At 42.3% G+C, this 16,107-nt stretch overlaps 1 protein-coding gene across 1 annotated transcript in view; it reads left to right on the top strand.

The window, feature by feature from the left end:
- The window catches only part of KIAA1549L (KIAA1549 like), a 136,678-nt gene extending 121,015 nt beyond the window's left edge, over window positions 1-15,663 (top strand). Inside the window, exons 19-22 of the mRNA XM_054283653.1 lie at window positions 5,841-5,938; window positions 6,700-6,845; window positions 10,642-10,790; window positions 14,283-15,663. Coding sequence (XP_054139628.1) covers window positions 5,841-5,938; window positions 6,700-6,845; window positions 10,642-10,790; window positions 14,283-14,564 — 675 coding nt within the window. The 3' untranslated portion in view covers window positions 14,565-15,663. The remainder of the gene's footprint in view (window positions 1-5,840; window positions 5,939-6,699; window positions 6,846-10,641; window positions 10,791-14,282) is intronic.
- Window positions 15,664-16,107: the final 444 nt, after the last annotated feature.

Below are 16,107 nucleotides of genomic sequence, written 5' to 3'. Positions count from 1 at the left end.
TTTTCAGAACTGTTTGAGGTCCTTGTTGCTGTTTTGGAAAGTTACAGAATTTGGGGGTTTTGTGGAAAATTTTCTTTTCATCTCTTGAAGGCTGAAAGGAAGAGGTTGAAATATGGGTTGCTCACAGGCAGCTTCACTGCAGTACTGTATGTGTGTTACATCTGTTTGTCACAGTTCACAACTGTTCAGTCCCCTTGGGTTTGCTCCCGTACACGCTGTAGGGAGTGCATGTTGTTGGCAATTTGGGCATGTGGCCACAATTGCTTTGGCCTATTCTCGAGTGATGTTAAACTGACAAACCAGGCCAGGTGCATTTTGGTGGAAAAGCTGGTGGCTGATTTTTGCCTGTTCAAAAACATTTGGGAGAGTGACCATCACTGCAGGTGCAGCAAGAGCATCTGCCCTTCTGTTGCCTTCAGCGATAAACCCTGGCAAGTCAGTGTGTGACCTGACATGCTTCACATAAAATGGTTGCTCTCGGTGAGTGACTAACTTTACCAGTTTTGAGAGCAATTCGAAAAGTGCGATGTTAGACACATCTTGCAGTATTGCTTGATTTGCGCTGGATACTACTCCTGCCACGTATGCAGAATCTGTAATCAGATTGAATGGTTGTGAGAACCTTTCAAAAGCCCTAACAACCGCAGCCAATTCAGCAACCTGAGGTGAACCTTCCACCTCAGCAATGCCCGTCTCCCACTGCTGGGTTTGAGGATCCTTCCAAGTCATAACAGACTTGTGGGACCTCCCGGACGCATCTGTAAAGACAGTCAGAGCCCTTTTTAAAGGTCTCCTACTTAGAGCACTTCTCAGTTTTAAAGTAAATTGAACAGTTTGTTCAAACAATTTGTGAGCGGGCCGCGCTACCGAAATTTGTCCTGAGTAAGAATCCAGAGCAAACTGCAACACTTCACTTTCTTGAAACAATTGTTCCAGTATTTTCATAGTATTTTGACCTGATTTTAACTCAACTGGAATGTGAATGCACTTAAAATCACATCCTGCTAACTCCCTGATCTGGGTCCTTGCTTTCCTGATCAGTTCCGCTATCAGCTCCTGAGGCTTTGTCAGTCTCTTGGACCTTTTGTGACTGAGGAAAACCCATTCTATGAACAAGAGAGGGTGCCTCTGGTCCCGGTCCTTTTTTGGTGTGTTCTTTGCCTTAGGTGTTTGTTTTTCCTCCCACTGGAAAATAATTCCATGAAGGTGTGGCAACTTACCTAGAATGATAAATTTGAATGGCAGGTCAGGCCGGCATCGGTTGGCCTGTCTTGTGGATATTGCAATCTGAACCTTTTCTAGAGCTTTCCGTGCCTCTGGGGTAATAGCCCTAGGAGCACCTGGGTCCTCTCCCCCTTTCAATAAATTGAAAAGAGGGGCAAGGTCTTCATTAGTCAGACCGAGCCATGGTCTTACCCAATTCAAAGACCCACACAACTTGTGGACATCCGTAAGCATCTTGATACTTGGATTGATTTCTAGTTTTTGAGGAACAATGGTCCTATTTCCAATTTCTAAGCCCAAATACTTCCAAGGTGGCATCTTTTGAATTTTCTTTTCCTGGAGCTCGAACCCTGCAACAATCAATGCATCGATCGTTAGGTCAAGCGCATGTGTGAGTAAATCATCACTGGGGGCAAGGATATCATCCATGTAATGATAGATAATGGCTTTCTCTGTGGCTGCACGTACTGGGGAAAGCAGGGAAGAGACATACCACTGGCAGATAGCTGGAGATACCTTTAATCCCTGAGGAAGAACGGTCCAATGGTACCTTTTCATAGGGGCTTCTAAATTGATGGAGGGGACTGAGAATGCAAAATGTGGTGCATCGTCAGGGTGCAAGGGGATTTGGCAAAAACAATCTTTAATATCAATAACAGCTAATTTCCAATCTTGGGGAAGCATTGTTGGGGATGGCATAGCAGGTTGGGGAGAACCCATATCTTCAATTACATTATTAATTTTTTGGAGGTCGCAGGGGAGCCGCCATCTCTTTTTGTCAGCTTTTTGGATGACAAACGCTGGAGAGTTCCATGGGGACATGGTCTCCACAATGTGACCCTTTTTTAGTTGCTCTTCTACTAGTTCCTCAAGCACCTTTATTTTTTGTTTACTGAGTGGCCACTGTTTCACATCAACTGGTTTGTCTGTTTTCCACTTCAGTTTTTGGGTGGGACGCTGTTGTTCAATGACTGCTGTACAAATATGCTGTGGAGAGTCTGGAATATCAATTGTGACACCCCACTGGGCCATATAATCTCTCCCTAACAAAGGTTCCGAATAATCTAACACAAAGGGACGGATATTTGCCAATTGTCCGTTTGGTCCCTCAAATTGAATAATGCTTTTGGATTGTCTTGCCAATTGCAGACCTCCTGCACCTCGAAGGTGACCGGCAACATTTTGCAAAGGCCAATGTGCTGGCCAGTCTTGTACTGGAATCACTGTGCAGTCTGCACCTGTGTCCACAAGCATCTTAATGCGTTTTGACTCCCCACCCCCACTGACATTGCACCATAATTTGGGTTTATCTTTACCAATAACTTGGACCCGGGCGACTGTGGGCCCTTGTTTTTCGATATTTTCAGGTAAAGGTGGCACAGGGATAGCTTGTGCAACAATTTGTTCCTTGGGAAGAAACAGGGGTGGGTGGAAACAATGCAGGCCGAGAACGAATTGCTCAGGATCTGATGTTGTCGTTCCTGGAGCAATTTCGATCTCTTGTGGTGTGTGTTTGGTGTCCCCAATGACGATGTACTTACAACGAATTCGGTTCCATGTACCCTTCTGTTCAGGATTTACAGAGACAAAATGCCAGTCAGTGTCCTCCAGGTGGAGTGACTCTGTCAGCTGCAACGTGGTTAACACAGGATCACCTAAATCATAACAAAGGTTATTTTGTTTCACTTTCAACAGTGGACCAGCAGACTTGGTCTTTGAAGCACCTGCTTCACTTACACAAATATTAATATTATCGCGCGCTTGATTTGTTTTGCTACCCTTATTCCCTTGGCCTGCTCTTTTTGTGTCTGCACGCCTGGCAGGCCGGCGCTCCCTTTTCAGTTTTTTGTTGTTGTTGACCCCCAGGGAGGGCTTGTAGTTCTCCTCCCCTGCCATTTCTAAATTCATCAATTTCCCTTTTCAGGGGGCACTGGTTACTCCAGTGCCCTAGGTTATTACCAAGCAGGCATGGTTTTGTGGGCTCAGCCATTGCTGGTCTCCACTGCTGCCCAGGGTACTGCTGTGCTGAGGGGAAAGGCGCAGGGCTGGCAATGGCGGCACGCTGAGGTGGTCTTGGCAGCAGCCTTGGTCTGGAGTCTTCAGCCACACTCATCAGAGACACTTTCCTGTTACAGACTAGAAGTATATCTTTTAGGATAGGGTGAGGTGTTTTAGGAAAGCTCAGGATTGCTGCTTGACACTGTGCATTTGCATTTGTAAATGCCATTTCCTCTAAAATTGCTTCCCTAGCATTCACTTTTTTAACTTGTATTTCAATGGCTCTAGTTAACCTTTCTACAAATTTCAAAAAAGGCTCTGATGGTAGCTGTTTAATTTTACTATAGGGCTCAAAAGGCCCCTCAGGTTGGAGGGAAAAGAATGCTTTTTCAGCTGCTTCTTTTACTTTCTTGAGTGTTTCTGCAGGAATTGCAGTAGCTTGGACTGAGGGTGAAGACCATTGGCCCTCACCACAGAGGTGCTCAATGGTAATAGGGTTACCACTGTTGTCTTTGGCTGTGTTTGGATCAGCATGCAAGCCTGGGAGAGCATCTTTTAGCAGTTGTTTCCATGCTATTTCCCATAATTTGAATTCTGTGGAGGTCATGAGACAGGAAAAAAGCTGTCTAAAATCATGTGGGATCACCACAGTCCTACTCAATTCAGAATTTAAAAGGCCACGGAAATATGGACTGTGTGGACCATATTCTTTATGAGATTTACAGGTCTCTTTAATCAATTGTCGTCCAAAAGAACTCCAATTAGCAGTTGGGGCTGCTCCCTGAGCTGCAGGCTGAAAGGTAACAGGAGCCAGTGGCAACATGGGATTATGCATTGGGCATGCTGTTCCCTGCTCTGTATCCCTTGAATCAGAAGCATTAGGATCACAGCTACAGGTTTGGGGACAGGCAGTGGGTGTGTCCCCACCGTGGGAACCAGGGGAGGGGGCGGGGATGCAATGGGCACAGGGGGCAGGGACAGGGGGCAGGCAAGGGGCAGGGAAACTGTGGGAACAGGGGGCGGGGTCAGGGGGCAAGCAGGGGGCGGAGACACAGCATTCAAGCAAGCACATCCATTCAGATGAAGGACCGGCTTGTTGCATGACTGAGCAGCCAAATTCAATTCATCCTTGGAGTGAACCCAATTAATATTTGTAAATAGAATATATACTTTATATATTATATTATATATATGCTTATATATAATGTTATATTTTATATATTATGGATAATTATATATATCATAGAACCATACTTAGAACTATATCCAGAACCATACTTAGAACTTGATCTAGAACACACCTAGAACTATATCTAGAACACACCTAGAACGTACCTAGAACTGCATCTAGAACACACCTAGAACTAGATCTAGAACGTACCTAGAACTGTATCTAGAACGCACCTAGAACTATGCCTAGGATGTACCTAGAACCACGCCTAGAACAATATCTGATAAAGTAGGAAGAGGTCTGGTGCTAATACATTCCAATTTTTTCCTCTAGGTGTTAAACCATCCATTTTTCCCTGAACAAGCTCAAAGCCAAACTAATTTACAGATGGATCTTGAAAACTCAGCAGAGTTACACTACTGAAGTCAAAAGGCTCCAATATCTTATTTTCTATTTTAACCTAAAAAGGATAGTCTGGTGACATTTCAGGTTCAAATTGAGGTTGGGATAACAATTACAATTGTAGAAGTAAAATGCCACAAGTTCTGTACATGACTGGAATCAACTTAGTCCGCACAGCTATGAAGGGGGTGATACCAGCAGTAATCAATTCCTAATGTTGTTTCCTGTGAGTATAATGAATTATATAAACATAAATGCTCAAGGGTTAAGTTTATGTTTGGATTCTTCAAAACACAAATTTGTAGGGATTATAAAAACACCTGGCTTTTCCTTTTTCCTCAGAGAATTCTTACCTGGTATTTTGTATTGGAATACGAATCCCAATATTACCAGTTAGATTGTGCCTGGGCCAGTCTGACCCTCGCTGCTGGGCCAAAGGCAGCAACTGTGGTGTAATCACCCCAGAGATACATTGGCTTGCTGGTGGTTGCAGCTGGGCACTGAACAAGTCCAGGCTTGCCAGGAACTCCGTTTACCTCAGGAGGAAGAGCTTCTGGCGATGGTGAAGAGAAAAGGAGATGGATTCTGCTGGAGGGTTTAATCCAGAGGTTTATTCCATGGTTACAGAGGTCTGAACGTGGGCAACTGCTCCAACAGAATCCCGGCCGCATGGTCTGATTCCTTTTTAAGCTCAGGGACAGGGGGAGGGGAGGTACAGGTGAGCCACGCAACCAGGTGAGAGGGGCAGGGTCTCAAGGGACGAGGGACACCTAGACAGGCCACTGACCCCTGGGCCTGAGGGGCATCCTTTGAACCTGACCAACCACACGACGCCTTGCTGGAATGGTAAGCCTGATTGACAGGACTCACTCAGCATGGGGGCAAGGGGGAAGGGAGAGAGGTATAGGCACACCTGGGTAAGGGACCCGGGAGTTTAAAACAGTTTACAGCACACTGCAACATTTAAGTTCTGATTTTGTTTTGTTTTTCAATTTGACTGAGATCTACTGGTGTTTCAAAAAATATGTATTTTTCTCTGTTACAGGCTTATAGATTTTCTCAGCTTCCTGAGATGGTAATGGGTTCTCCTCCCCCTCCTGTCCCTCCCAGAACTGGTCCTGTGGCTGTTGCCTCTCTCAGGAGGTATTTATCTCTTGTTTTATTTTAGGCATGGTCTCTAAAACCCACTGTCATAATAACTGGGCCTAACCCTGAAGGAGCACTTAAAAAGATACATTTCTAAAATTAGAAACATGTTGGTTTTGTTTCATTTTAACACAAAATTAAACAACAATGAGTTTTCTGTTAGCCAGTCTGCGTCAATAAAATTAGGATCTGCAGGCTCTTGTTTGTTTTAAAGCATTCTTTGCCTCAGTTCTCATAATGATGTGCTGGATTGAGGCAGATAATTCACACCATCATTCTCCTGCTTTCCTGAAATTGCAACATTTCCAAAGACCTCAGAATTTCCCAAGTACAGTAATGTTATTTACCACAGTGGTCTCCAACTGTATGATACCATGTCATGTACACTGTTGTGACTGTCTGTAGACTGTGGTGGCGAATTAATTATGGTAAAGCTCTGGTGAATTTATGGTAAATCTCTGGTTTTAGTGTTGTGTTTCACAGGCATTTGTTTGAAGCAGAAAGCACAGGCCCTATACGATGCTTTGGTAAAAAGAGCAACCAAAAACTAAAAGAGTTGTTTGCAAACTCCTCCAGACTTCTCCAAAATTCTGTTGTGCAGTTGTTCTCCAGGCTTCTGTCATGCCAGAGCAAAGTTGGGCAGATTGCTCCTCGCTGGCTTGTCCTGCTGGAGCTGATAGGCATCTATGTGGCTACAAATCATATCTGTAGGTCAGAATAACAAAAAATTTGTATTATTTTTCTTTCTTAACACACAGGTCTACATCAGATATTGGCAGCAAAGTGAGAATACCTGAGTCCAGTGGAGCAGATCAGGCCCAGCACCATGATCAGACACCTTTTGCACCGGGTTCGAGAGCTCCCATGTCTGTCGGTCCACTTGATCAATCTGCTTTTCACTCAGGTGACAAAATTGGGCAGATTCAACTTTGAGAGCCTTATAAGTTATTTTGGACAGAAATGAAAGTATGGGATACAGCAAATAAGGATGATTATTTGAAGAAAGACTGTATTAGGTGGGGTTTTTCCTGGTGCAGCTGAAGGAGCCCTGCAGAGGATGGCCTGTCCCTTTGTAAGTGCAGCAGCAGCTGCATCCTAAAATACTCATCCTGCAGTAGCACCAGGAAATGGCCTTTTCTGAAGGTAGGATGCAGCAGTAATGTCCCAGATGTTCTGTGTTCAAGAACTCTGAATTGATAAAATCCAGTAAAACTGTTCATTTGTACAGCAAAACACAGTAGACTTTTTAGGGAGGATCTAGAAGGTGTTGGTAGCAAAATAAGCTGCAGTATTGGCAGCTGTGTGACTTGTTTGTGTTCCACTTCGTACCAACCAAGCAAAGTGGGAGAAACAGGCAGTGAGGGAGAAATGAGTTAGATCCTTGCAATGTTTTGTCAGTCAAGAATACTGATCCAAGTGCTTGAAAACTTTTTTAAGGCTCCGGATTGCCTCTTGAGAAACTTTATCCCAACTCTTGTCACCACAGTGGGCTGCTGAGGAAGGCAAATTGAAGGTACATGGCCCCTTCCCTTGAAAACACAAGGCAGTGGTGCTATTGCACAGTCAAAGGTAATCTGTTAGCTCTTCACCCTTCCTGTTCTGGGGAATATAGTTTCTGCCCAGAACTTGTTTTGGGTCTAAAAGTCCCAGTTTTAAATGTCTAGTCAGTTCCTGGTCCTTTTGATACAATTTGTATTTATAAATGAATTGATTTAATCATGAGATGAAGCTGATAGACTGTTTTGATGGTGTCTGGAAAATATTTAGCTGGAAAAAATACTTCAAATGGCTTTTTATTGGCAAAATGTGTTTTCTTGAAGAGTTATGGAAAAGAACTTCCAATATTCAAAAGAATTTTCCATTAGTTCAAACCTTTGAAATTAGTAGTTTGTTAGATATTGCTCTGTTAATCTCCCAGAAAAAAATCTTTCTTAGCTTCCTCAGAAGTAATAGAGAGTTATCTGCATTGTCTTTGATATCTCTGACTGGGAATCATGATGTGGCTAAGCAAATGAGTTGTCAATTAATTAAATAGAGTAGGTTTGCAGGATCAATTCTGCTCTCACTTATTGTCATACCTTCTGCACATGGTGCAGTACCTGAAAGCAGCAGATGCTCACCCTCCCATTTCAAAACATTTCAAGCCATGAAATGTGCCACACTACCTAGACCTCTTCTTTATGTGTGCAGTAATGGGATCTCTGGGATCCACTTTTTGATTGGATCCAGAGATGGGGAGATTTTATTACTGTGTGTTGCTGAAGGGTAGCTGCAGCTCAGAAGAGACAAAATGACCTTCCTCTACATTGTAGAGTTTGCCAGAGTAAGTCTGGGAGTAGTTGAAGGAAACTTTGTTATATGTAAGGTGCTACAAAAGGCTGTAATACAGGCAGGTAAAGACGAGGACATTTGTGAGAAATGGGCAATTGTAATACAAGGTTTCTAATGTTCTGATATGAAAATAAGTTTTTGTAGCCTCAATACAAGAAGAAACATTGCTGCAGGTGCTGGTTTGGAATGTTAATGCCCAATCTTACTCTCATGCAGCCCAGCATCAGCTCTAAGATAAGGATGTTGCAATAATGTTTTAGGATAAGGTATAATATCAGCCAACTGAATATTCATTTTGAGTAGTAGCTTCTTTTGCTGTGGTTAAATAGAAAGAGTGTTTTAGTGTAGGAGGCCTTTGCCATGTACAGGAGCAGCATTTCTTCTCTGTACATGTATGCAGAGTGCTCCTTTTCAGCCTTGCTAACTCACTTAAAATAGCAACCCTTGTGCTCTTTATTACCTGGAATGATTGACCACACCCCTTCTCTTAGCCCACCCTCTTCCAAACCATGGGGCTGGAGGAATTGGGATAGAGGTGGTGTGTTTCTGCTCTGGAGAAAAATGTGCTAAAACCCATATTTTACTCCTCTTCTTTTAGTCCTGATTGCATCCATAGCAATTCTGGCCTGGGACTGCATGGGAGGTCATTGAGAAACTGAAATATCTGGGTTTATAGAGACTGCTTTGGGGATGGATGTCACTGGTGGAGTCTTTCTGTCTCTGTGCACCTGCCCATGCAATGTCCCAGCATCTGTCAGAGTAGGCTGGATAACCCTCTGGTAGATTGTTCAGGAACAAAAAATGTGCCAGGGCTGTAAATGAGATTCTGGGAGATGGATATTTGAAGCAGCCAGTAATTGATGCTAATTCAATTATAATCCATATGAATTTCATGGGCCTTCCTATGTCTTTGTGATTTTGTCAGCATAGTGGTATCATAGCTACTGAGAGCAATTAGCAGCAATATTCAAATGATGTGCAGTTGGAAGGGGGAGAAATTTTATTTTCTCTGCATTAATTCTACTATAGAGAATCTGCCCAGCTGTGTAATGCTGCTGTGCTTCCATTCTTCAGTGAAAATGCTGGAGTTGCACTTTGTTGTGGTTTTAAAGGGTTTCCTGCCCTTCTGCTTTCATGTAAATGATGTTATTTTTGCTATCTGAAAAGTAAAATACATGTCCATGTAATATAACTGAATGAACTGAAAATCTAATAACTGATGAAGAGGATATGCAGCTGTCCCATCCAGGATTTAGGGGTGAGGATTTCATGCCCTCAGTGTGATGTTGGTGATTCACTGCTGGAGTCTGTCTTTGCATGTAAATAGACACTAGAGGAAGGAAGACTTGACTGGGCGAGAAAGTTGTTTGTAGTCTATTTTTAACTCGGAAAATACACAGAGTTATGATAGCAAAGGGAATATATCAAGATTATCTCAAAGGAAATAGGCACATTAGGATGCTGGTCTTCCAGACAGTCCAGTGGATAATTTCTGTAGCAAATTGCTCTCTGCATCTCTGTGGGCCACAGGAATCAACCTTCCCTGAAAGCAGATGTGACCCTACCCAGACATTTGGCTGAAACTCTGGCTCCTTCCACACAAATTAGAATGTGAAAGTGGGATTTTAATCCAGGAGGCTTCCTGGATATTCCTATGGCATGCATCTTAATCAAGAGGTGATAAGCCAGATTTGGAAATAATCAAGAAATATTTCTTTGAGTTGTAGCTGTGTCATTTATGGCAGCCATAGACTGTTCTTGGGAAAGGAACTGAACAGGTAGAACCTTGGTATTTTTTACAGAAGCATTGAAGTTTTATGATGGAATTGTTGAGAGTGCAGCCTGTTAAACATATCAGTCACTCATTTTGTAGGTTTTTTACCTGCATTTAATACAAGAATACAATACAGGTATTAATCATAATATTAATAATATAGATATCATGAAAGACTAGGTAAACAGTGAAAAGAGAGGTGCATTACACTGAAACCCATCGTAACAACAGCTGAAAATTGAATACAAGGAGGCAAACTTAAGGGAAAAAATCCTTTTCTCTAATGAGTCAAAGTTTTGACAAAGATCATTTGTTACAAGGATCAAATCCTAGGGACTCTTTACCTGAAGGCTGTACCTGGTTATGAGGACAACTGCAAATTTTGCCTTCTCCAGTATTTCCCAGCATTATGAAGTTGCAGTAGTCAGATGGTAGGACAAAAAATACCAAAACAACAAAACAAACCAAACCCAAAGCCCCAGACAAAAAAACCTCAACAAACAAGCATGAAGCCTCTATTTCATAAGCACTATAATCTGATTTACAAGTGAAAATCTCAGCTATTAATGGTGCCTACTGTTTTTTTCTTTGCCAGGAAATACGGTACCAGCAGTGTTTGCTATTCCAGCAAACCGACCTGGCTTCACGGGCTACTTCATCCCAACTCCTCCCACTGCCTACAGGAACCAAGCCTGGATGCCCTATGCTGGAGAGAATGAGTTGCCAGGGCAGTGGGCAGACTCTGTAAGCATCCTTGCTTTTCTAACCACCTGTTTTTTATGTGTTTTTGCACAGGAGGGATTTTCAGCAATTCTTCACTGGTCGACAAAGAAGCAGAAAAGGATAATTTTTCCTTGAATGGGAATAATCTCTAGCAGTGAAAAGCCATAAGAGATGGCTTAGACATAGATACTTCAGCTGTTCAAGCAGGAACTGTGGGCAAGATCTTTAGAGGGTGGAATCCTTTGCTAGGTTAGGGCTTGGCACCTGTTTAAAGTTGGTGGGTTAGATATCATTTTCCTTTCCTGAGAAAGGTTACATTTTGAGATAGACACATGTCAGGAGAAGGTGATGCTGCCTCTCAAGACAGTCCTGAGCTGTCTGAAAGTTGGGGAAGCATCTTACCCTCCTGGAGGCTTTTCTCAAGACAGCCTGGCTCCCAAATCTTCCCTCCCAGCACTGCTGCAGCCCTGCTGTGCAGTGTTTCAAATCCTCCCAAAGGCTGCAGTGACAGATCATAAATTAAATAATTAATTGCACAATCTCAGACTGGAACAGATGTAATTTTTAGCCCAAAGTAAACCTACATTTCAAAGAATTAAAGTTGAAACATCCTAAAATGAATTGCAGTAGTTTATCATGTTTGAAACAATTTCTCAAATGTAGTACTTTTTTTACACAAGGGAAAAAAAAGATAAATTCTTCTACTTGAGCTCATATCTGGTATCTATGCAGAACCACTCTGACTAAAAAACCTGGGAGACAGATTCAATTTCCTTGTGCAAATCGTCCACAGAACATTTTAATGAATTGCAGTTGAAATCTAAGTTGGCTTTGAGCAGATAAGCAGGAGACAACACAGTCATATAAATGTTCTTGGGGGCAGCATTTTTTGTTTTCACTCTTTATTGCTGCTCCCAATGCCTGTGAGGAAAACAATTCAGTATGACTTTGAGGTGCAAGTCTGAATTTGAAGGCTGAACTGTCAGGAAAAAAAATAATAAAGCTGTTCATTTGTAAGCTGAGCACACCTGCTGATGTGCCCCTGACACCTGGAGGCTTGCGATGCTCTGGTATAAATTTCCTTCTCAGAGCTGCCTTTTAAAGCATGAAAAGCTTTATTTTCCTTTGTTGTTTTGGTGGGGGTTTTTTTTGTTTGTTTATTTATTTGTTTTATGTGTGTTTTTAACCCTTCTTACATCTTAAATCCAGGAGGCCCATTGTATCTTAGCAACGATTTTGAACTTTTCAATAAGAAGGGAAAAAGCCGTGAAACAAATAAGGAAATTTTACTTGTTTCCCGTTCATTCTCCCTTCTGTATCCCTACTCTTGATTGCAGTCCTGTGGAAATAGAGTCAGGTATCACTTGTCAAAAGTGGAGACTGAAACAAATGGGTCAAAACTGCAAACCAAGTCTCCAGCCCCCAGCTCCTTCCTCTGGAAAGTGAAGAGTATAAACCTGTTGTGGGTTTCCTTCAGGGAAAGAGGAATGAAGAGGGATGTAAAAAACTGTCAGAAAAATAACCATGGCAATATAGAACTCAGAGGAAAAAAATATCCCTTTTCACTTACCCATGGCAGAGCTTTAACAATTCCTTGCTAGTCAAATTTTCAACCCTCCAGTGGCTTTGCAGAAGGGTTAAAAATGTAGAAACTACTGCAGTTTCTATAATGATTTTGCAAATCAGTCAGGAAATTGTCTTTATTTGAAAATTGTTACTAGAGGAGCTAGTAATAGCATTAGCAACATAGCACAGTCAGAAAGCCTGAATAAAAGTGAATAGCATAAAAATCTGAAGTAATGCTCAGATTTTCTCACTAATACTCAGGGCTTGAATTTCTGGACATAGTTTTTGAGCCTTTATATTATAGCTTGATCACACTTCCAAGATTTTCTTAAAATTATTGAGAACAGAGGCTAAATATCTATAAGATTCTTCATTTTCCACACATTTCTGCTAGCCTAGACTGTAAACAAGGGAGGAAACAGGAGATTTTACAACAAGGAACTATTTTGTAAGCACAATGACTGTAATATATTATTCTCTGAGACAAATGGTAAGTATTGAAACACTAAGTTCTGTGGGACAATGAAACTGTATCCACAAAGCACTTATTTTCCCAACTGCTGATAATGCTTAGTGAAAACAGTAACTTGGTGGCCTTTAGTGGTGTGATCACATGTTGTTCTGGTACAATCACCTTTTGAAGAGCCCGTTGTAAACTAAACAGAGGTGCCTACATATAATGATCACTTTCATATCATACCTGCTTCCTACATTTGTCTCATCACACCAGAGTGTACATGTTTGACATTCTCTTCAGCATTTGATGGATACCCAAGGCTGTGTAGAGGTCAAGCTTCAGGCATAAAGCCTTCTTCAAAATTAAGGCCTGTAGATTCCCATTTTATAGACTTATGGGAATCATCAATATTCATTTTTTTGATGCATTAAAATCTTCCGAGTGCTAAAAAGACTGGTGAAAGAAATTTAATCTCTCACTGTGACTTAAGGGCCTATGTTATTGTTTTAGTTTTAGCTAACATGGGGCTTGTAAATCTGTGGAGTTACAAAAATTATTAATCCCTCATGTAATTCTGTTAGACATGGCCAGAAATCCTGACACTTCTGAGCAGTCAAACATCCCTTTGAGCCTTGAATTTCCAAGCTGGCCCATCTGAGCTTATCCCTGGTGTCTGCATCTAGTGAGTTTCTGTTAGGACCAATGAGGCCAGACACTTGGCTGGCTTGGATTAGCTAGAAATCAGAAAACTGCTTTTCTGTTACAGGTTTCTGGAGTACAAAAATCATGCTGTTTGTTTAAAACCAAAGTGTTTGCTAAGCAGAGAGCCACCTTCCAGAAAAACCTTTTCCCTTGGACTTTTGGAGGTGATGATAAATGAGGACAAGCAGATGTTTCTGCTGCCACAGCTGGGACGTGCATAAATGGCACATGCCAGGACAGGCATGTGTAGGAAGAAGGCTGTGGCATTCACATTCTCTGAACAGAGGGAGACATAATTCTCTCTCCCAGGATTTTTCCTGGAGAAGCACAGAGAGAAGAAGAGAAAACAATTCTCGTCTCTATTCACTGCTCCTGTTGTTTTTGCACATGTGGAATGTGTTATGGAGATTGCTTACTGAGAGTGAGTTCTTAATTGGATTCTGGTGATGGTTGTTTATATTAATTGGCCTATTAGGTCCAAGTTGTGTCCTGACTGTCTGGAGACAGTCATGGGTTTTTCTTTAGTATCTCTTCAGCATAGTATCTCTTTAGTATAGTATAATGTGATAGAATATAGTTTTAATAAGGCAATATTTCACTCTTCTGAATCATAGAGTCAGATGCCAATCATTCCCAGACGTTGGGGTCACCCTGAAGCTGGGAATTAATTCTGAGGTTTGCATTCCCTTCCTTTGGTGCTCTCTCTCTCACCTCTGCCCCAGGGAGGTTTGTGGCGGCTGGCGGATCGATCGTTCCGCATAACCCTTTGCAATTCCAATTCCCTGCAGGTGCCCCTGCCTGGCTACATCGAGGCTTACCCGAGGCCCCGCTACCAGCACAACTCCCCCTCCAGGCTGCCCAGGCAGTACAGCCAGCAGGGCAGCCTGCACCCCAGCCTGGAGCAGGCCCCGCTGGCCTCCGCCGCCGCCTCCCAGCACAGCCTGGCCGACAACGACCCCTCGGACGCGCCGCTCACCAACATCTCCACGGCTGCCCTCGTCAAGGCAATAAGGGAAGAAGTGGCCAAGCTGGCCAAGAAGCAGACAGATATGTTTGAGTTCCAGGTCTAATGTATCTTCTGTGCACGGTGTTTGTGTCTTGTGACCTGGGGAAGCCAAGAAAGCAGCTCCTTTAGTTTTCGGCCACAAACCTTCTGTGAATTGTGCCAAAGCGATGGCGTTTTAATCTGTATGAAAAGTCAACACTATGAAATGACTTAAAGCAGAGCAACAGGGCTCTGAAGACATGAAATTCCGCTTTCCAGCTAAGGAAAAGCTGCCAGGAAACTGTTTCATACTGATGAGATCAACCATATGCAATTGTTTGTCACTTTGCTCTCATATTATGACCCATCCTCACTAAAGATGCTGCTGAACATGTCTGTGCCACAAGAAGTTCCATTTACAGGCCCAGAGGCAGAGCTGCTGAAAATAACTTCTGCATGCCAAAACTTTGATAAGAGAAGAAAAAACCTGCAGAACAGGGTTTGCTGGAGGCCACGGCTGGTGTGGCAGTGGCCGTGTTAATTGTCTGCTGTGGGGCATTGTGTAAGGGGTGCTGATTTCAGCAATGCAGAGTCATTTCAGCCTTTTCATCCCAGACACTGTATTCAAACCAAAAGAATTCAACACAATTAAGTAATACAAATAAATATCCTGTAAATAGCTCAGAGTCTCTTCATCCTATTAACAGTGCAAAGAAGTGAAAGAAGAGAGGACTGTAGAGAAGGTGAACGACATTTCCATGATTGGTGGCTACCTTGTCATTCAATGCCACTGATGAATTATGGAGGAGATTTTTTTTTTCAGCGTGAAAGAATACAATGCATGAAGAGCCAGCAAAGGATATTGGTGCTAAAAGCTTCCCAGAGAAATGAAAAAAGATTTTTCCTGTTTGCTCTATAATCGGGCTTTTCACTCTGAATGCATGTGAAGCTGGTAAACCTGAGACCTTTAAATCCTTCCAACCTGGAAAAATGAATACACCTGCTTGGACAAGGAAACCTCTGTTCAACACAGTGCTTTTTTCCCTCTTTCTTTAACAGTGCTATCTACTGAAGTGATGCCAGAAAGTGCTACCTGAAGCTGCAGTTGATTTTGATTGTGCTGGCACGGTGAATGCGCACCCAGGAAGTTCTGAATGTAGAGGACCTAATTACTATATTAACATGTATATTTATGTATAACATAAATAAGTTAACAGCTACATGGATTAACAAAAATATGAATGTTCTGTCAAAAAGAGAGCATTGCCAGAAATGATGTTGACTTCATATCGTGCAAGATAAAGGTCACTGATTGTTACACTGCGTTGTGGTAGGAATCCAATCCCAAAAGAAAATCAAACCACTTGGGATGGGACAGTAGTTAATATTTTGCAGTTGTACAAACTAGTTGGAGACATGAACAGTTGTTTTCAGTTCCTTCAGCAATTAGCTTCAGGAACTGAAGTTGTTGCAAAATTTGTTGTGTTGGGCGTGTTTGATGTCAACTGGAGTTAAAGGTAATGTCCTTCGTTTCAGTGGGTTATTTAGTTATCCTCAATTACTATTTTGTCTGATCATTTCATTTCTCTGAGTTTCTTTGGTCTTAACTGATGTGAGAAAGGGAACTT

The sequence above is a fragment of the Melozone crissalis genome, unplaced genomic scaffold (assembly GCF_028551555.1).
Source record: "Melozone crissalis strain CALT ecotype California unplaced genomic scaffold, PUWL_Pcris_2 ptg000038l_1, whole genome shotgun sequence".
NCBI lineage: Eukaryota > Metazoa > Chordata > Aves > Passeriformes > Passerellidae > Melozone > Melozone crissalis.
The sequence above is the reverse complement of the archived record's forward strand: the minus strand, read 5'-3'. Positions and strand labels throughout refer to the sequence as shown.